The 22,534-nt window shown below is 39.2% G+C and overlaps 1 protein-coding gene across 2 annotated transcripts in view; it reads right to left on the bottom strand.

Annotated features, from left to right (window-relative positions):
* The window catches only part of kcnn1a (potassium intermediate/small conductance calcium-activated channel, subfamily N, member 1a), a 103,663-nt gene that overhangs the window by 62,623 nt on the left and 18,506 nt on the right, over positions 1-22,534 (bottom strand). Inside the window, exons 2-4 of one of the 2 annotated variants that reach the window (XM_037682089.1) lie at positions 20,009-20,104; positions 10,266-10,684; positions 1,328-1,351 (exon numbers count right to left, since the gene is read on the bottom strand). In XM_037682089.1, the coding sequence (XP_037538017.1) occupies positions 1,328-1,351; positions 10,266-10,684; positions 20,009-20,104 (539 nt within the window). The remainder of the gene's footprint in view (positions 1-1,327; positions 1,352-10,265; positions 10,685-20,008; positions 20,105-22,534) is intronic. The other variant, XM_037682088.1, reaches the window with a different exon arrangement.

Genomic DNA, 22,534 nt, shown 5'->3' with positions numbered 1-22,534 from the left:
ACATGCTTTTGCAGCATTGTGTGGACATTGGGGGCAGTGCCACTGGACTGGCAGACTGTGGTGGTGGTTCCCATCTTCAAAAAGGGGGACTGGAGAGTGGGCTCTATCTATAGGGGCATAACTTTCGTTAGTCTCCCTGGTAAGGTCTATTCAGGGGTTCTGGAGAAGCGAGTCTGATCGTTGGTTGAACTGCAGATCCAGGAGGAACAATGTGGGTTTCATCCTGGCTGTGGAATATCGGATCAGCTCTTTACTTTCACTAGGTCCTAAAGGGTGCATGGGAGTTTGCCCATCCAGTCTACATGTGTTTGTGGATTTGGAAAAAGCGTTTGACCATGTTCCTTGAGGTACACTGTGGGGGATACCCTGTGAGTATGGGGTTGAGGGCCTGTTGCTATGGGCTGCTCGGTCCCAATACAAGTAGTGTGATTGTTTGGTTCACATTGCTTTTAGTAAGTTGGACCCCTTCAGGGTGGGAGTTGGACTTAGCCAGGGCTGCCCATTGTTACCGTCTGTTCATACCTTTTATGACAGAATTTCTCGGTGCAGCCAGGGGGCGGAGTGAGTCATATTCGGTGGCCTCAGGATTCCTTCTCTGCTATTTACAGATGATGTAGTCCTGATGGCGTTATCATAACATGATCTCTAGCTCTCATTTGAGACGTTCACAGCCAAATGTGAAGCTGCTGGGATGATAATCAGCACCTCCAAATCTGAGGCCATGGCCCTCAGTCTGAAAAGGGTGGATTGCTCTTTTTGGGTTGAAGGTTCTGCCTCAAATGGAGGAGTTCAAGTATCTCAGGTTTTTGTTCATGAGGGTGGGACGAATGGAGCGTGAGATTGACAGGGAGTGTGAGATTGACAGATGGACTGGTGCTCCATCTGCAGTATTGTGGACTCTGTCGGCCTGTTGCGATGGAGAGAGCTGAGCTATAAGGCAAAGCTCTCTCTTTACTGGTCAGTCTACTTTCCTACACTCAGCTATGGCCAGGATCTTTGGGTAGTGTCCAAAAAATTTAGATCACTGATACAGATAGTTGAAATGAGTTTCCTCTGCAGGGTAGCTGGACTCTCCCTTAGAGATAGGGTGAGAAGTTCAGTCATACGGAAGAGAATTGGAGTAGAACTCCTGGTCCTCCACATCAAAAAGAGCCAGTTGAGGTAAAAAAAAAAAAGAAAAAAAAAAAAAGAAACTGTCCAGATGACCTGACTGAAAAATGTTGGAGCCAGTTGAGGTGGTTCGGGCATCTGGTAAAAATACTTCCTGGGCACCTCCTTAGGGAGGTGCTTCGGGCATGCCTGACTGGGAAGAGACCCTGGGAAAGACGCAGGATATGCTGGAGAGACTATGCTTCTCTTCTTCTTCGTTGGCCTGGGAATGCCTTGGGGTCCTCCCAGAAGAGCAGGAAGAGGTGGTTATGAAAAGAGATGCCTGGTCCTCCTTGCTCAAGCTGCTGCCCTAGTGACCCAACTTCGGAATAAGTGGACGTTAATGGATGGATGGATGGACTGAAGCCAGTGCCCTTTGAACCCCCCCCCCCCCCCACACACACACACACACACACACACACTGTTTTTTTTATAACCGAACAGATACTCTGTAATTCCGAGGACTAAAGAAAGATGCAATGACAATTGCTGACTACCTGTTGTTGTGACTATGATGTTATCTACCATCCAGGATGTCATCTACCAAAATACAAAGCTGATTGATTCTCTTGAATGCTCTATTTTTATCTTCTAACCCCACTCTACAAACCAACCCTGAAACGAAAGCTCGGATTTCTGCAATTAAATTATCTCTTGAAGTTGCTGACTTTGACTCTGCCTGTTCTTCTTGATCTAAACTAACTGCCCTGGGGATACGCTTGCCTCTTACTAACAGATCAAAAATGAAGTCTCAGCTAAAGACCCCTACTTTTGCAGAGGCTCAAGACTTTCAGTGAGACTTAACCAATCATGCTTGCACATGAGAGTCACACAAAGCAGAAATTAGGAGACCTCTACTGGTGGTCGGAAATAGATTCACAAGTTCAATCTGAAGTAGCTTCATATGTCCTTTGTCAAGCTAAATACAAAAGCCTCACCCATTGCCTGTTGGATCATGGAAGAAAATTTGGCTTGAGATTGTCAGCTTTTCCTGACTAGAGATATGACATTACATTAACTGTGTACTATTCTAAATGGCCTGAATTTGCTTTTACACCTACCCACCACCAGTGAAAACATAATAAAATACAAGCATCCACAGTTCCTTCAGCATCGAGACATCTCCCACAGCCAGCTGTAGAAAGATTCTTCGGACGGAGACATGTCCTGAGCTGCGAAGCACGCTATTTATAACAAAAGTTTTAGAGGGTGGGGGAAACAGAGATACAGCCACACACTGTTTGTACCGAAAGTTTTACAGTTTTAGAGCAGGGGTGGGGGAGAGGAGAGAGACAGACACATCTCAGCCACGTGCTGTCTCTACCGACAGTTTGTTGTTGTTGTTTTGTTTTTTTGGGGGGGGACACATCTGACACGTGCGCTGTTTGTACCGACAGTTTTCGAGTGGGGGGAGGGGGGCATTCAGTGTGAGGGTGTAGCATGAGGGAAGAGGCTTGTCTTTAGCTGTTTAGCTAGCGTACCTGTATTGCCAGCTTCTAGTTTAGCTTTACATCAGTGCTGACAGGTGGTTTGGTTGAGGGTGGGGGGTTAGGTAAATGGGGTGCTCGGTTCTGTTGCAGGGGTGGGGCGTACCACTTGTATAATGGTAGGGGAAACACTGCTTGTATAACCTTTGGCCTTGAGTTGTGACCTTGGCCTTAAAGCTGGGGTGTTGAAAAGTGTATCCAACACTTGGTCAAGTGATTATTCATAAGTGTATGAAGTATATTTTAATTATCTTGAGCGGATCAGAAGTTATGAGCAGGACGAGAAAAAGTCTACGGACGGAGGCTATATCATAACACGCCAGTCTTTCGATGGGTGTATAAAAATAATTTAATTATAGCTACTTTTGTGTTTTCTAGAGACATCTGGGTGTGTTGGCCATCTTGAAATGGGTTGACTTCAAGCAACTTCAAACAAACAAAAACTGTCCTGAAAAATCTTCCATCTTAGACCTGTAACTATGCCTCACAAATTCCCTGGTACAGGTGTATTCACTGACATTTTGAGTGATCATTGTGTAATAGCGGCTCTCAGAGACATTAAACTTCCACCTTCTAAGCCCAGATTAATTCAAAAAAGGGATCTGAAACATTTTTGTGAACAGTCATTCCTCTGGGATCTGTCTCACTTTGACTGGTATCGTATTCTATTAATTGATGACGTGAACTCCGCTTGGAACTATTTTCATAATAGTTTCATTTATTTTGTGAACAAACATGCTCCTTTTCGTCAGTTCAGAATAAAGGGACGAGACAGTCCCTAGTTTACTCCAGAGCTAGCTGACCTCCTGCACAGGAGAGATCATCTTTGGGCCGCAGTGAGAAAATCTGGCTCAGCCACTGATTGGTTGAGTTTTCAGCAGATGAGGAATAAATGCACAACTGCTGTCAAAGCAGCAAAACGCAACTATTTCTTATCTCAGACCTCCAAAAATCTAAATGACCGTAACAGATTCTGGAAAACTATCAAATCTCTCTCAGGCCCCCCCCCAATCATCTGACCTCCCATCACAACTTCTCATTAACTCTGTTCCTGTGTCAAATAAGCACGAGATCCTGAACTGTTTCAACAAACATTTTGTTGCTTCTAATTCTTTATTTGACACAGTTACTAATGGAAAATCAGCCACTTCACTTAATAACCAAACTTCTACAAATCAAATCCCTCCTATAAGTCAATCCTCAGTTAATCACACCTTCCCTTTTTCTCCGTTCTCAGTTAGTGTTGTCAAAAAACTGTTAAAAGGTCTTGATCCTAAAAAATCTGCAGGTCCAGATGAACTTCCACCTTATTTCTTAAGGCTGGCTGCTCATATCATCACAGTCCCTGTGTCTCACATCTTTAATCTCTCCATAAGCCAAGACTCCATTCCATATGCTTGGAAAACAGCCTTAGTTCTTCCTTTGCTGAAGGGAGGTGACCCCACATCACTGAACAACTATCGACCAATCTTTAAACTCTGCATTTTAGCCAAGGTTCTAGAAAAACTGATTAACTCTCAAATAAAAAATTACCTGGACTCATTTAACATCTTACCTCCCCATGAATTTGGTTTCAGGAAACAACACAGCACAACGACTGCTTCACTGAAGGTTCTTAATGACATTGAAGCACTGGATGCTAAGGATTATTGTGCTGCACTTTTTTTTTTAGATCTGTCTAAATCTTTTGACACTGTGGATCATAACATCTTGTGTCATAAACTCTCAGAAATTGTTTTCTCAGATCACACCATTGGTTGGTTCTCTAACTATCTCTCAGATCGGAGGCAATGTGTTCAACATAATGGTACTTCCTCCAGTTATTTAACAGTCAACAATGGCGTACCACAAGGTTCAGTCTTAGGACCCACCCTCTTTACAATCTACATAGGTAATGTAGGTCAGAGCATCCTTGACACATCCTTACATTTCTATGCTGATGACACAGTTGTTTATTGTCGAGCTAAAACTGTTGCTAAGGCTTTCCAGCTTTTGCAATCCGCATTTGACATCATCCAGTCAGATTTGTTCCACCTCAAACTTGTCTTTAATGCCACTAAAATCAAAGAGATGCTTTTTTCAAACAGGAAGTCGGTCCCAGCCGTTCTTCCTCCAATTTTATCCTCAAATGGTGTCCCCATTGAGTTTGTTGATTCCTATTAATATTTGGGTATCTTTGTCGACTCGCATCTCTCTTTTAAGCTCCACGTGGAACACCTAGTAAAGAAACTGAAAGTTAAACTGGGTTTCTTTTTCAGAAACAAATCCTGTCTAACTCTGAATGCTAGAAAACGCCTTGTAACTGTGACTTTCCTTCCCTCCATTGATTACGGTGACATTATTTACATGAACGCTCCTAGAAGCACCCTGCAGATGTTGGATGCTGTCTATCATGGTGCACTAAGATTCATAACTGGCTGTGATTATCGTACCCACCACTGCACCCTGTATTCACTGGTTAACTGGACATCATTAACTTCACGCAGACTCTCTCACTGGTACATTTTCATCTTTAAATCACTTCTTGGTCTGCTGCCTTCATACATCTCCTCCTACATGTCTCTGCGTGAGTGCAGCTACAGTGTGCGCTCTCAGGACATTATTACCTGCAGTGTTCCCTCAGTGAGGACTGAACTTGGCAAAAGGGCCTTCTCCTACTCTGCTCCTGTTTCCTGGAATATCTTACAAAAAGATTTGAAGCTCTCGACCTTGACCTCTCAAAGTGGCTTTAAGAATCTGTTGGACTCCTGGCAGGGACCAATGCAGACATTTCCTTGTTTTTAGTTTTCTACATTTGCCTTATAATCTCGCTGTTTTTGCTACTTTTTTGCCATCTTGTTTTTATTTGTAAAAAAAAAATAAAAATCTGTATGCCTTTTTATAATTGTCTATTGTTGTTGCTGTTGTCCATTGTTGTCATCATTCTTTGTTGAAATCAGGTCTCTCTTGTAAATGAATCCTCGAGGCTCAGTGGGATTAACCTGTCTAAATAAAGGTTGAATGAATGATTAATTACTTTCAGAATTATTCACTGAATTCAGTCAAATAGTCTGATATTTTGTTAACAGGCTGATGAAGTTGCCTCCAATAGTTAATGGCAAGATTTTAAACAAACATCTTGTTTTGTAATATGTTTTAGGAATCACTGACTACCACTGCACATTTTTGACCATTGTGTGTAAAACTCATTAATTACAGCCACTTTTGACGTTGATAAGTTGGGGTAACCATTTTGAACAAAGTTGACTACAAAAGTTATTAAGTTGTGCATCCATTTTTTAAAAGTTTTTGCAAGTTTCTGTTAAAATTCACCCACTGGTTCATGAGATATTTTGCTAATAGACACACAAACACACATGCTCGCATCCAGACATGAGCAAACCACTGTGACCAGCTTTCCACCTTACAGCAGGGGATCATGATCCTGTCAAGACTACACTGTAACCAACAAACACTGTTTCTAAAACAGCCTTCTTTGATTACATCAGCACAGACAATGATTTTGATTTATATAATGATCATACAGATATTTAATACTAAGAGGGCCAGTCATTTCATATTCACAGCACTCAGCCAACAGGAACACATAGAATATCTTCACAATCTTATAAAATAGTTTTGATGTTTAAATAATTTAAGCAAAAAAAAGTGTGTTTTTTTCTAAGTGCAATAATATTTGCACACAATCGATATCCCCAAAACTTGATATTAAAATAAAATTACTTGCTTCAATATAAAAACAGAATGGGAGGCAGATCTTTCAGTTATCAGGCTCCTCTCTTGTGGAATCAACTTCCAATCTCTGTCTGTGAGGCTGACACATTATCCAGTTTTAAAACTAGGCTTAAGACTTTCCTTTTTGATAAATCCTATAGTTAGGGTCAGCTTGGGTTTCCTGAGCTGTCCCTTAGTTATGCTGCTATAGGCTGAGACTGCTGGAGGACAAACTGACCACAATTTTCACTCTGCTACTGTCTTTACTTACTCTGCTCAACCTGTTTTGTATTTGTAATTATTTTTTCTATCCTTAACATGTGCTTTTTTGTCTTTCAGATACACCTGGACCTATACCTGGACCTAACATTCTGTGTTCGTCTGTCTCTCCTTCCTGTCCTCTCAACCAGCCGATCAAAGCAGATGGCTGCTTGTCCTGAGCCTGGTTCTGCTGGAGGTTTCTTCCTTTAAAAGGGAGTTTTTCCTTTCCACTGTTGCCACTGTGCTTGCTCAGGATGGGAGACTGCAACGAAGCCAAGATTCAACTTGTCTGCTGGATTCCTTAGATAGAGAACTTTACTAATTGGCTTTTATGTATGTGAATGTTCCTGTAAAGTGCCCTGAGACAACTGTTGTGATTTGGCGATATATAAATAAACTGAATTGAAATTGAGTTGAAAATATTGGCATTAGCCAAGTTAGGCAGATCTGGTCAGATTTGGCCTGAAGGAGATGCATTTTAGAATTGTAGTTGGGAGAGATGAACACCCAAGTAGGAATAAATCTTAAGTTTTGGTGAAAATGTTTAAAGATAGTTTTCAATACATGTTCCAAATTTAAATGGTTTATTTTGCCAAGAGACTTTGGGTCAAAATCAACATCTCAGTTTAGAAACTTGAGGATTGAGTATTTGTGTTGACGTTTCCTACAGGTTGAAAAGCATCAGAACATTAGGTAACACTTTACAATAAGGTACACAAAATTTGATTAACTACTAAGGAACACCTCAGGAATGAATCAGGAGCAAATCATGAGCTAATAAGTAGTTAACCAGTACTTACTGGGGAACACACAGGTAATGGTCAGGTAGTGATTAAGTAATGATTGGTTCCTCAGTAAGTACTTGGTATGATGCTTCCCTATACTGGTGCAGGGTTTATTCAGAACCCTATGGATAATTTCTCCTCTGTTTTTGTGGTAACAAACCAGTAGTCTCCTAATAAGGCTTGGTTATGTGTTCTCCAGTAAGTACTGGTTAACTACCCATTAGCTCCTGATTCATTCCTCTTTGCCTTCCTTGGTAACTACCCATTAGTTCTTGATTAGTTCCTGTTCATTTACAAGGTAACTAACCAGTAGTCCCCTAATAGGGCTTGGCTGTGTGTTCCCCAGAAAGTACTGGTTAACTACCCATTAGCTCCTGATTTGTTCCTGAGGCGTTTCCTAGTAGTTTATCAAATTTTGTGTACCTTATTGTAAAGTGTTATCGAATATTACATAATGGCAGAATAAAATTCTGTATGTTGATGGCATACAGAAGTTATCATCATTCTTAGTTCTGTTTTTTTGTTAGTATATTTTTTGCTGCATCATAAAAATCTTAATGTTGAATATTTCCATTTGAACACACTACAGCGGCTACCTTTGCATAATTGGGACTGCTGATGCTCTAATTTGTGTCGTGTTTAAGAACATGACTGCATGATCTTAAATCTAAATGTTACCAAAAAAAAACATTAGGGGGTTCATTTATACTTGAAATCCATGTGTTCTGTTGCCACCAGATTAATGGAAACCAGTGCATGTTTGATAGTGATACAGTCATGTTAAAGGCTTTAAGGGTATATAATATTTTGTCTGATAAATTGTTGATATAAATAAACAACGTGACATATTGTTCAACCCTAGAGTTTTTGTACTTGTTTTTCTAAAAATGTAAATTACATAGTAAGGTCCAGGAGCCTGATGTTACGTCATGATGTTACCACTTGACATTTAGAATAAGACAGACGGATAATGAAGCAGACAGTTTTATCATTGGGAGCTTACAGGGGTAATTTTGACAACACAATATTGGCAATCAAAGTTATTTTGGTGATGTCTTTGTTCCAAAACAATGTCCTAAAGGAAATGATGTCACAACCAGCTTACTGAATCTGTCCTAAAGATAGTATTTCACTGTGCTGCAACTGTTTGAGACCTGTTGGTGACTTGTTGGTGACTTGTCAGTGACTCAAAATTGTTTTAAAACTGTATTTTAGGCCTTGAACCCACCATTTCATTACCACCTCTGCCCATATTGTACCCACCTTGATCTTCTTTGCACCCACCTTGGTAGCCAGCCCAATATTTATGATTTAATCTACTGAAGAACACATTTGAAGCAAAGATAGGCAGATTGGGACCGTTTTTAAAAAATATGATTTTTCATCGTTTTACACCTGAACACATGTGACTGTAACCTCAGACGGTTTGCCACAAGAGAAATCCTCTGCAGGTGTCAAAATGAAGCTTTTATGATGGCCTGGAGACACCCCAACTTAGATGAGCTTGAGACTAGTTTAAGATCACTGCAACCAAGCTGAGATGGGTTGGAGACAGTTTGGTGACAACCATGACCATCCTGAGATATATTTGAGACTGGTTGTATCTATAATCAAACTGAGATCAGTTTGAGATGGGTCGGAGACTACCACAATCAAAATAAAGGTTTCAGACACCCAAGGCACACTTGAGATACATTTGAGATGCTCATGATCAAGTTGAAATAGGTTTGAGATGGATTTGAGATTCTAAATGTGACTCTGTGGCTATTTTACAAAAAAAGTTGCACTGATCTTTTGACCGTGGTCATAATTCAAGCAACAAGATTTCCAGCCTTTGCAGCTCATGTAAGAAAACGCCTGCAAACGCTGTGAAGATTTTAAAGTATTCCTCAAGATTGTTACTTATCAGTTAGTTGCCACTAGTCACAACCCAATGAAATACTACCTTAAGAATGTAAATCTACAAGAGATGTGGAGAGCTTGAGAGGGTCAGAGGTGTAAGGGGTTATGACAGGGAATGGTTAGTAATAGGTTAACAAATGGGTCATTAAAGGATTTATAGAAAAGAGGAGGGTTGGAGTGCTATAAGCAGGCAGAGCGAGCTTCAAGAAGAAGCCAAGCATCTATCGCTAGAGCTGGTTGAAGAAAAAGTTTCCTTTTGATTTGATATTTCTACAAAGTAGCACATGTACACCAGCATGGGTCTGACAAGACCCGCAGTGATACGTCCTGCACTCTGCGTCAGTCCTGCTACACCAGCCAAGCAAAAATGACTTAAAAACATCAAAGCTGGTATTAACGTCTCATTTCTCTATGCAAATGTACAATGGAGAGGAAAACATAAAGCTTTTTGTTTTTATCCCAGCCTCTTTTGCTTTCAGTAAGAATCACTGCTGCCCCCTGAGACAGACTCCGATGTGCAGTTTTTGAAAATAAATAAATAAAAATAAATAAATAATAAAAGGGGAAAAATGGTTTAGGGGATCCTGCGGCTGCTCTGCATTACCAAAACAAATCATTCAGCAAACACACAATTAGAAACTTATGAATTATGGACAAGCCACCTAAAATAGCTTTAAAAACAAGGAGTGGGAAGTTGTAGATTGAGTGCCGAGTTGATGAAACAAATATTGGGATAGTACAGGGCAAATCAGTAAAAGCCCGTCTTTATTTACACATGACCTATATGCTAATGATTCTGCTCTTTTCTGTGGACAACTGAGTGTGAGTGGTGGAAAACAAGGTAACACTGAGAGGCAAATGGGAGAAAAGGTGTCTCGTAACCCACAAAGCAACATGACTATGCTTCAGCCATTTTGTTTCTCAGTTTGCACCCTGTAACATTAATTTTTCACAATCCTGTGTTTACCTCTCACAGACACGCACAGTCCATGCTGCAATGATCCAGGAGGATATACTGAACACCAGCAACACTGTTCCTGGACAGATGGTCATGAGGGTCTTCATGACAAAGCGGGTGTTAAAGTTGATCTTGTTGAGGGCACCAATGCTGCGGGACGAAGCGTCCGTGAACAGCTTGCTGTGGAGTAACATAACCCTGCCGATCAGGTAGAGTCTCAGAAACATGGGGATAGAGAGGATAATGTCCACATCGGCATCAGCCACAGATGGCATGTAGGTGAAAGCCAGCCGTGCTGTCCAAGTGAAGACGTACTGGCCGGGGATGGGATGAATGGCACACACCAAAAGCTCCAGCACGATGAAGAAGATTCTCTCATATGTCATGGCTATCCTCCAGTCATCTGCGCCATTGTCAACCATGAACAGCTGTGCAAAAACAAATAGAAACCAAGAGTGCTTTAGTTAAATTAATTTAGTAATTTAAATGCATGTGCATGTTCTTTCAGACACACTTTATAGTACAGCTCAAATCTTTGGAGGCATTTACCATGTTAGCTTTCTTGATTTAGTTACACAGTAATTTTGTGGTTTGACTTCTTGTCTGTGTGTGGTGAAAATACACAAAAATACCCCAGAGACAGGAAACTACATGTAGAGCATGCACAAACCTTACACAATGGGTAGACTGTGTACATACACACCCTGGACTGATTATACAGTACATTCAAAGTTTTGAAATATAAACACACAAAAAAGGCCATGATGATGAATACAAGAGCAAGAGCACATGCAAAGTGGAACTTCAACTTTGCGCTAGATTAAACTACAAGACCATAAAAGTGCAGGGCATTACAGACTGGAAGTTGAGTCAGCCTGAATAAGGACATATTGGACACTTTTCAGGCTCAAGCAAGGGATGCTGAAGAGAAGTATTTTTCTCATAATGTCCAACGCATATTGACCTGAACATGGGGTGAATTTTCATCGTTATGCTGATGATACACAGTTATATTTGTCCATGAAACCCAATAAAACAAATCAGTTATTTAGATTACAAGCATGTCTTCAAGATGTAAAAACCTGGATGACCCTATATTTTCTGCTTTTGAATACAGAAAAGACTGAGGTTTTAGTTTTTGGACCTGAACATATTGGGAATAATAATAAAAAAAAGTTGTCTGGTCCTCTGGACATTCAAAAAACAAAACAAACAACAACAACAGAAAAAAAATCTTCTTCTGCTGCCTTTCATTTTATTTCTGTGATTGTATATCTTTTTTCTTTTCTTTAAATTGTATTATATCTGTTGTTTGGATAAAATGAAATGAATAAATAAAACATACATACATACATACAAAAATTGTAGAAACGTTTTGTTTTCCATCCGAGATGCTGTATTCAGCTCAGTCTCTTAAATAGCACCTTCTCAGAGTGGATCAACCAGTTTTGCTGCTGACAACCAAAACCAGCTGCTCACATGCTCAAGAAGGACCATCAGCCTAACAATGGATCATTAGCACACTGATGGCTGTTTACTACTCACAGAGGGCTGAGTGATACTAGCAATCACAGCATTGTAAGAGGGGGACAGTTGAACCCGGAGGCCTCCACCCCTGTTTAATGATGGACAATTTCTTTTCTCAAAGATGGCCTCCTTTACTCCTCTCTCAAACCATCGTTCCTCTCTGTCCAGGATGTGCACATCTTCATCCCTGATAGAGTGACCGCTGGCCTGGAGATGAGTGTAGACTGCAGAATCCTGGCCTGATGATGTTGATCTTCTGTGCTGGTCCATCCTTTTGGCCAGTGGCTGTTTTGTTTCCCCGATGTAAGACTGATCACAGCCCTCCTGACACTGAACAGCATACACAACATTACTCTGTTTGTGCCGGGGGACTGGATCTTTGGGATGAACCAGTCTTTGCCGTAATGTATTTTGGGGTTTGAAAGCCACTGGGACGTTATGTTTAGAAAATAAACGTCTCAGTTTCTCTGATGCTCCCTCAACATATGGAATGACCACTGGTCTGGGTCTGGGTTCCTCCTTTTCACCTGATGGCTGACTGGAGTCCTGTTTGGGTTTCTTCTCTGCTTTCAGGAAGGATTTCTTCTTCTGCCTGGCTAGTGGGAATGCTGTCTGCTCTGTGGTACAGAGTCCTGATGACTCCTAACTTGTGCTCCAAAGGGTGATGGGAGTCAAACTGCAAATACTGGTCTGTGTGGGTGGGTTTGCGGTACACCTCGGTTTGCAAATGTCCTCTATCAAAAACTGAGACTTCACAGTCCAAGAAAGCCAACTTGCCATTTTTTACATCTTCTCGTGTGAACTTGATGTATTTATCCACAGAGTTGATGTGGTCAGTAAAATGTTGGACTTCCTGAGATTTGATTTTAACCCAGGTGTCGTCAACATACCTGAACCAATGACTTGGTGGTGTCCCTGAAAAGGACGTCAAGGCTCTCTTTTCTACCTCCTCCATGTACAGGTTGGCAACAATAGGAGAAACTGGAGACCCCATAGCACACCCATGTTTCTGCCTGTAATATTGCTCCCCATATGTGAAGTAGGTTGACTGCAGGCACAGTTTCAAGAGTTGACACAGTTGTTCTGTGGAAAGCGTGGTCCTGCTGCTCAGAGTGGTGTCTGATTTTAATTTTAAACTGACCACCTCTACTGCATCATCAACAGGAATGCATGTAAAGAGTGATGTGACATCAAAAGAGACCATTGTTTCATCAGTCTCCATGATGACATCCCTCACCTTGTCCACAAAGTCCATGGTGTTCTGTATGTGGTGTTCTGAGCTGCCAACTAAAGGGATGAGTACAGACGCCAGATATTTGAAAACATTGTAAGTGACAGAGTTAATCATGCTAACGATTGGTCTTAAAGGTACACCTTGTTTGTGGATTTTAGGTAAACCATACAGACTAGGTGTGGCCTCCCCTGGGTACAGTCTGTGGTACAGAATATGGTCAATAGCCTTGTCCTGCTCCAAAATTTTCAGGCAACTTCTTCTTGTAACCACTTCCTGGATCTCTTTTCAGAGGTTCATAAGTGTTTAAGTCACTAAGGAGTGTCATAACTTTCTCATGATAATATTTCTGGTTTCATAATCACTGTGCACCTTCCTTTGTCTGCTGGGAGAATGATGATGTTTTTGTTCTTGCTAAGAGTGGTGAGTGCATCCCTCTCCTCTCTACTGATGTTGGAAGGTGGTGGTTTGGCATTGCTGAGGCAGGATGAAACTTTGATTCTGAGCTGTTCTGCATCACACTCTCCAAAGGACCAGACTTAACTTTTTTAAATTTTTCTACCTGGATTATTGAGCATGCATCAGGATATTTTAGGAATAATTTTTTCAAAATTTCACCCTCCTTGGATGGCATTAATCTAGTTTAGTTTGAATGTTAAAAATCTTTGTATTATTTTTGATCAGGACATGTCTTCTTCCACCTGCGAAATATCGCTAAAATTATAAACATTTTATCTAAAAATGATGCAGAATAACTGGTCCATGCATTTGTCACGTCTAGACTGGACTATTGCAATGGTTTATTATCTGGGTGTCCAAATACTTCTTTAAAACGTCTTCAGTTGATCCAAAATGCTGCTGCCAGAGTCTTAACTGGAGTTAGTGGGAGAGATCATATTTCTCTAGTAGAATTTAATTCAAAATATTACTTCTAACTTACAAAGCTCTCAACAACCTAGTTCCATATTCAAGATCATATTGTTTCATATTTTCCTAACAGAAGTTTCATATTTTCCTAACAGAGCATTTTGCTCTCAGACTGCAGGTTTACTCGCAGTTCCTAGAGTTTCCAAATGCAGAATGGAAGGAAGATCTTTCAGTTATCAGTCTCCTCTCTTGTGAAACCAACTTCCAGTTTCTGTCCATGAGGCTGACACATTGTCCAGTTTTAAGACTGGACTTAAGACTTTCCTTTTTGATAAATCCTATAGTTAGGGGATGGCTTGTTATGCTGCCTTAAACTTAGACTACTAGAGGACAAATTGACCTCATTTCTTTAAATGAATTGTTAAAATTGTATAGTTTTCCATTTGATATTATTTCTATCTTAACATGTGATTCTTGACCTGCCATTGTGTATCTGTTCCTCTCAAACCCAGCTGGTTGAAGCAGATGGTCCGCTTGTCCTGAGTCTGGTTCTGCTAAAGGTTTCTTCTTCATGAGGGAGTTTTTCCTTTCCACTGTCGCCTTCATGCTTGCTCAAGATGAGAGTTCTGTGATGGAGTCACCGGTAAATTCAAAGCAGTCTGCTCCACAGATAAATAATGTTAAATTATTATTTTTTATATAAATATTTCTGTTCAGTGCCCTGAGATGACTTCTGTTGCGACTTGGTGCTATAGCAATAAACTGAATTTAATTTAATTGAATAGATCCCAGTTTTGTAAAACACACTTTATTGGCTCCTAAATTGCTGATTGAGTGTTGACGCAAGGTTAAATCAATTTTAAAAAAGAAGAAAAAAAGAAAAATAAAGCATTTGCTAATTTCGAAAAACAAATCAAAACATTCCTGTGTGAACTGGGCAGGAATTTGCTTTAATAAAACATTTCCCATTTGCACAAGTTAGAGAAACAAAGAAAACTGAATCGTTTACTGCAAAGGGGATTAACTTTGCACACTTTTTACTCTAGGGCCTTGCTCAAGGGCCCAGAGTGGGGCAAATTTTATTTACCCTTTATTTATACAGGTAGTCTCATTGAGCCATGAGAACTCGGTTCGTCGAGTTGAAATGGCAACTTTCCGATCACATGCCCACCTTCTCTAGCCTCTGCCCCACCACTCCCCTGGCTTGCATGGTTTTACTTCATGACACACCAGTGAAATAAAGATCTTTAAGTAGCTGCCTATTCACCCTGATCAGAAGCAGCATGTCAGCTGTCACCTGCACTGTGAAATAATCTCTACAGAGAAGGGTTGCATGTCACACTGGGTGTTCAATACACATTTTTGTGATCAATTTAGGATTATTGGTATTTTTCCTGCAGGCTTACAAGCCGTGCCATCTTCAACTGTTTCAGCTAAAACTCTTGAAAACAGTACAACATGCTATAAGAACACGTCAGTGGCTCCTTAACTGAGCAGTTCTAAAAAGGCTGCAGCAATGAGCAAGCAAGAGAATGAGCAAGCTAATTTTGTTTCATGGTTCTTTCTCTTCCAAATGAAATAAATGAGCACAGAAAATATTTACTGTATCTAATACTAACTTCAGAATGTCTGAGGAACAATCCTACTGTGGCTGTCCGTCTCTTTTCTGTCCTCCCAACCCCCCCGCTAGTCGGGGTAGATGGCAACCCACCCTGAACCTGCTTCTGGTTCTGCCTGAGGTTTCTCTTGTTAAAAGGAAGTTATTTCTTTTCACCGTCACCAGTGGAGGAGAGCTAGCATCAACGTGAAGCTCTGACACATTCTGTTAGCATCCTTCGATAACATTTAGAAATTGGCATTTCATAATGTATGCAACTGCTTTTTGTATAGGGCCCTGAGATTTTTGTTGTGAACTGGCACTATATAGATGAACGGAATTGAATTAAAGAATCAAATTTGGTACATACATCATACACTGACAGGAACAGTAATGGACTTTTAAATTAATGGTGAGATAAACAGTCAGACAAGAGTATATTAGATTTTTAAAATTGCAGCAATGTTCTACTACACGTTTCTCCAGCAACAGTCTTGCTGAGTCCATTTTTTTAAATGTAAAATAAGTGTTTGCATAAATGTTCACTCTCTTGACACTCTGTCCTATTTCCACTTTGAGAAAAGGTTATTGAAAAGTATAAGCAAGAGGAGGGATATAAATTTTTTTCAAGGCCCTAAACATCCCAAGGAGTTTTGTTAATCATCATCGAAAAAAGGAAAGAATATGGAACACGTGTTAATCTACCAAGAGCAAGCTGTCATCACAAGCTGAATGACTGTGCAAGAAGGAGAATAGTGAGAGAGGCCACCAAGACACCTGCAACCACTTTGAAGGAGTTACAAACTTAGTACAATTCAATTCCATTCAAAAATACTTTATTAATCCCAAAGGGAAATTATTTGTTGTTCTAACTCGTTATCCTCATTTCATTAAGAGATGTTATAGATACTGATGGATGTAGGCAGGAAGGATCTCTTGTAAAGGTCCACAAAGTCAAAGGATAGTAGGTGAGAAGGGAGAGACTGTGCATACAACAACTGTTTCCCTGGTTTCTTATCAGTCTGAGCGATAAGAGAAAGGGGAAAAGAAAAAAAAAAACTGTTGAATAAAACTCATAACATTTTTACTTGAGTTTATCTAGCTTTTTTAGAGATGCTGGTCTAGTGATTAACTTTATTAACAGATTTATTCCCACAAAAGCCCTTCAATTTATTCAGTTTTATTTTTTTTTTCTTGAAAATCTACTTCTGTCTCCTTTTTTGTTTGTTTTCTCTGTTTGTTTGTTTGTTTGTTTGTTTGTATGCCCATTGCAGTGGTGGGATGTAGCTAAGTCCAAGTACTTTGTTACTGTACTTAAGTACATTTGTCATGTATCTGTACTTTTCTGAAGTAGAGTTAAATGTGGGGACTTTCGACTTTTACTCCACTACATTTTACATTAAGTATCTGTACTTTCTACTACACTACATTTCTATAATGCGTTGTGTTATACGTTACATTCATGTTGTGTTTTTTTTATTTGTTTGCTAGTTTGAAAGTAACCAATGGTGAGAGGGGAGTTGGTTCATTGACTCACTGCAAAGTGGACTGGTAACGTTTGACCTGCCTTCAAGAAGAGCTGGACCAATGACATATATTCTAGTATATATGTCACTGAGCTGGGTGCACCCACAGCACCACCAACACACCCAAAATGGATTCCACCACAGAGAGTCAGCCAGAAGATACGTGCCACCCATGGCCTTATTGAAATATTATTGAAAGATTATTGAAAGACTATTGAAAGATTGTTGAAAGATTATTGTAGTGAACTAGGCCTGAAGGTCAAAACCTTGACCTTAGACACCATATGGGACAGAACTTGTCATTTCATTGATTTGCATCCAGAAATACAGGTTGACCCATCCTGAGACTTTCTTTCTTGAAAATTCAAGTGAAAGAACACTCTCTTTTTTATTATCATTACTATTTTACAAATGTTGATAATCAAAGTGTTTTAGTTCAAACCATTTTAGATGTTGTAGTGAACTAATCAATTTTTATTAACTGTGAAACAGTAATAATGATTTTTAATCCTCATGCAAAGTTAGAATTCATGTTAAGGTCTGTTACAGAGTAATTATGCATTTTCTGATTTTCTGTCTTTGAATGAGCAGTGTAAGTGGTCCAAGGTCGGAGTCAAACGCAGACCAGTTGTTGGAACGAGCTGTCGTGTTTTTACATCCTCTCAGACGTAAATAGAGAAGCTGGCACCTGTTTTTCCGCCAACTCGTCTAAATATCCCTCTCGTCTGTCTAAAAACATTTTCAATCTGTTCCATAACATTCTTGCTGTTTTTCTGACTCCTAGTGACCTCTTACGTCACAAAACACACCCCTGTCTGGTCGATATTGACCAATCAGAAACTCCCAAATGAACCGGAAATAAAGCTCTTTAAAATGTCGGTACTTCCTAGTTCAAACCGGTGTCGAGAGAGTGTCGAGAGAGTGTCGAGAGGCGTGTGGAGTTTCCAGTCGAGTTTGCAGTCGAGTTTGGAGTCGTTGCAGCTCCCGTGCTGGGAAACAGGAAGATCCTGACATGACCACAGAGCTCTTCCGAGTCTTATGGATTATAACATCTTCCACCTCTGAGTGGAACTCTGACGGACTCCACTCATGTGAAGTCCACTTGTGAGGTGAACTTGTGTCGAACAAGCACCGTCACTATTTCGGACGATTCACAGCTGTTCCTACGGAGACGCTGAAAGGGTGCGTTGAATGGACTTTCGTACCGGTGGAGACATCTCCAGGTAAAAGAGTTGATTCTATCACCTAAGTGTACTGGGGAAGAAGCTGAGAAAAACCCGGAAAGTGCCGTTCTGAATGCTGACACAAACAAACCCCCTCACCCATCTTTTTCTCCCTCTAAACTTCATCTTTCCATCTTTAAATTCTTCTATCAGGTAGAAATCATTCCAGATATTTTAGAAATGTCTGTGTAAAGTTCTCATCCACCGCCGTGTGGATAATCAAAATTGTACAGTTTGCTAAAATTAGCCATGTTGTTATTTTCCATATTTTGCCAATTAATGTAAATGTGTGATGTGTTAAACTTTGATTCTGTTAATAAATGACCGCATTCATTTTGATGGGTCAAAGATAATTAACGTCTCACGTTACATTTCTAAATTCAATGCACATTATATACGGTCCAGAAAAATGAAAGAATCCGTTTAATTTATGAATATATCTCATGCATATGTTCATCTACATTATTGAAAGATTATTGAAAGACTGCTCAGTACAACAGAACAGATTCTCTCTCCCAAAAGAGCCAGACTGGACTCAAAAATCTTTGAAAAGCAACTTCTTCTGAGCTTGAACAAGAAATTCTTGCTGCAATTTTAAAATGTGTCAGTTCATGGATGTCAGGAGACAAGAGATGTCTCCAAATGTCTCGACACTCGAGTCCAAGTTTTAAAAATGGTGTCAGGAAGTTAAAATATTGTTCAATATTGACCCTTTACAAAGTTGAATAGACAGTATTTTAACTAGAGTTGATGACAAACTGGAGTTGAAATGATCAGAGTCTGTTCCTTTGTCAGTTGTGTCTAATGCTCCTTTTGTTCAAGCAGACAACTTTTACTTAAATGTGTTTACTGCAGTTAAAATGACACATTGGTTTTGATTTGTGTTAAATAAAAACTTTCAAAGGTATAATCATTCCTCTTTCTTATTTTGATTAATGACATTTAACTCTGCAGGTCATCCTTGAAGTTCTGCTGCACTGAATCACAAGTCCAGGTGTGAACTGTGTCACAGAGTAAACACAATAAAAACATGTATTATCTGCAGCATTGTTCATTAAAATGACTCAACACTATTAATGTATTACAGAAAATATACATACAGTAGGCACACTTAAAGATATGTGGACCATTGCATTATGTAATACATTCAGGAAGTTCTTTTACTTTTAATACTTTAAGTATTTTTAAACACAAGTACTTATTTATTTTTACTTAAGTAAAAACGTTAATGTGGTACTTCTACTTTTACTAGAGTACATTTTTGTCTGTCTATTTGTACTTTTACTTCAGTAAAGTGTTTGAGTATTCAAAACCACTGGCCCTTTGTAATATTTAGCAACCATCTTCACTTTTAGTTTTTTGCTGGTCTTTTGATCCTTTCAGCTAACCTTTTGCTAAATTTAACTTTTAGTTAAATTTTAGCTAATTTTAGCTAGCATTTAGATGTTTTTGGCTTTTTGCAGTTGAAATCTGATATTTTCAATCTTGCTTTACCTTAATTCGTTGTTTTTGTGATTGATTTTATTGTAAAGCACTTAATGATTGGCTTTTTTAGCAAGCATTTAGCTACTTCTAGCTTTTAGCAAATGTTCTACTCTACTTATTTTATCTTAAACTATTCCATTTCAGCGTCTTCAGTAAAATTTAGTAATGTCATTCATTCACCATTCACACCACATGCATCTAGTTTTAATTATATTATTATGGCAACACTAATCTCATCATTTTGAAAGCAGCTTATAATAAATTTACAGGAAATAGAAGGGGAAAGAAAAACTCACCTGGATTTCCCGGGCGTGGTACATTATTATAAGACCGAGCAAAATAACAGTGGAAAGGCTGATAAGGCATTTCAGTGCAAATGAGTATGAAGATTCCTGCAACGAGAAAGAAAAAAAAAACATTGGCAAAATTAGTAATAAACTTTTCAGTAACGGATTTTGAATAACATGCTTATACAACATTCCAGCTTTATAAATAGAAACAAAAAAGCTTATTCTACTGTATGTTCAGTGGGCATATTTTTAATTTGACATGTACCCGTACTTTTAGTCCTGACCCTTAGGAATAAAACCCCCAAACACAAGAGATTTCTGCATCAAAAAAGCATTGTTATTTATTCATTCATTCAACATTTATTTATACAGGTCGGTCTCGTTGAGCCACGAGGACTTATTTACAAGAAAGACCTGTTTAAACAAAGAACACAGATGAAGTGCAAACACAATAGACAATCATCTAAAAGCATATAAAATGAAAAGTAAATTAGAATGATTATATGTCAGTATAAATCACTATATCTTTAACACCCACTGCCAAAAGTGAAAAGGTGATAATGTTTTTCTTATGTCCATGTTCATGGTTGTGTTTGTCTGTTTGTAGCCTTAATTAAATATCTCATAAATAAACCACTATTCGGATTGTAAAAATGAGTGTAATCACACACCAACAACATAATACCTTTAGGAGTCAAACCAATTAAAAATGACCGCCATAGCTAAGTCAAGATCGCAGATCCAAACATGGTCATGACAGTCAATTTTACTGATATTGAGCTAAAATTTGTTGTGTTAGCAATTGTCATTCACAAAACGTACTCCAAGTGCTAACCGATCATGCAAAGTGTTTTCAAAACTTCACAATAAATAATAGTAGTCAACTCTGTTAGCAAATTATCTCATGAACCACAAGATGGATTTTAATAAAACTCTCAAAAAGTAATTATTAGATTTACATCTACAAAGTACAACTCTTCAACATTAGTAGTCAACACAATGAAAATGGCTGCTGTAGCTAGGCAACATTGACCAGCACTAAAATGTCTATAATTTTGTCAGTTCTCTGAATTGTCAGCTGAAACTTGATGTGGCAGAAGCTGAACATCATCTCCAACACATAGTCTGAGCACTACACACCAGCTTTGTTTCAATTGTTTGCATTAACTGGTACATCAATGTCTACATGTTTGTGTGTTAGCAAAACATTTTATGAAGCACTGAACAGGTTTCAACAAATTCCTTAATAAGTAACCTTAGGATGCACATCTACAAGTGATTAACTTTTAGTCAACACAATCCAAGATGTCTGCTGCAGCTCACCGACCTTAGCCAACACAAAAATGGCTGGCAGTCAAGGTGTTTCCTGTTATTATAGTAGAAAATAAGCATGCTACTTGCTGGAAAACATATGTACACAAATACACAAATTACACATACACATATAAAAACATATATTTAACACATTTAGGACATGAAAACACACACTCCCAAAAACATTCCTAATTACATTTTATCTATTCATGAATAGATAGTGGAGATTTAGACACAAAAATATGTTTGGTGTGTTGCTCAGAAATGCTGCTGCTGGTGCAGGTGCAGCTTGAGAGTGTCTGGACATATTTCTCACCATCAAAAGTACCACTTAATCAAAGCATGACATAAACTGTGGGACTTCTTTCCACTTAGTGGTGAGAGCCAAAAAGCCAGTGCTTACATTAGCAGGGTGGGGGCAGCCACATGAGCACCAGTGGTAATAAATAAACTATCTGAATGACGGAGCTGCTGCGCTATTTATGTATGTACATGTGTATGTGGGGGCCGTAGATCTTAAAATATGAGAAGCAGCAAGCCTGCCCTCTTTGTTGGGAAAATGCCAACTGATACATCAGTTTAACAAGCAGGGTTCAAGAAGCATCAGGCTAACGATCACAAAATTGTTTGTATAATAAGGATTTAAGAGACAAATGTTAAAAAGAAATGGAGTTGAAGGCTCACCAACTATACAAGAAATACATATCACTCAGTGCTTTTCATGACAGAGTTTTTGACTAAAATCATCTTGTGTATTTGTGACTTGATGTGGCGGTGGTGTTCTCCACCTCTAACACAATGATTGATTGAGATAGACACCATCTTCCCCACAACCTTAGAAAGGCATGTAAACAAGCAGTACGCTGATGTCTCCCATTGCTGAGGAATTTGAATGGAAAAATATTGTTCTCAAAATTATTGTTTTTCTGGACTAGAATTGAACAGGGAATGCAAGTAAACCTTAATGTTTTAAATGTAAAATATACAAGTGAGTAGGAGTTACACTGGCTATAAAAACAAAAGTAGGTCTTTTTATTTATTTTTCCTTGTCTGAGACAGTGCAGGGTGGCAGATCCTGGAGAGAGCAAGTTTATCCATGACCAGGCCCAATAACAGAGCCAGGGGGTGGCCAATGGTGGCCTTGACCACTATAGATTATGTCTGTCTGTCTGTCTGTCTGTCTGTCTGTCTGTCTGTCTGTCTGTCTGTCTGTCTGTC

Source organism: Nematolebias whitei, chromosome 9 (assembly GCF_014905685.2).
Source record: "Nematolebias whitei isolate Nwh7 chromosome 9, NemWhi1, whole genome shotgun sequence".
In the NCBI taxonomy this organism is placed as follows: Eukaryota; Metazoa; Chordata; class Actinopteri; order Cyprinodontiformes; family Rivulidae; genus Nematolebias; species Nematolebias whitei.
This window is presented reverse-complemented; position numbering and strand designations above follow the sequence as displayed.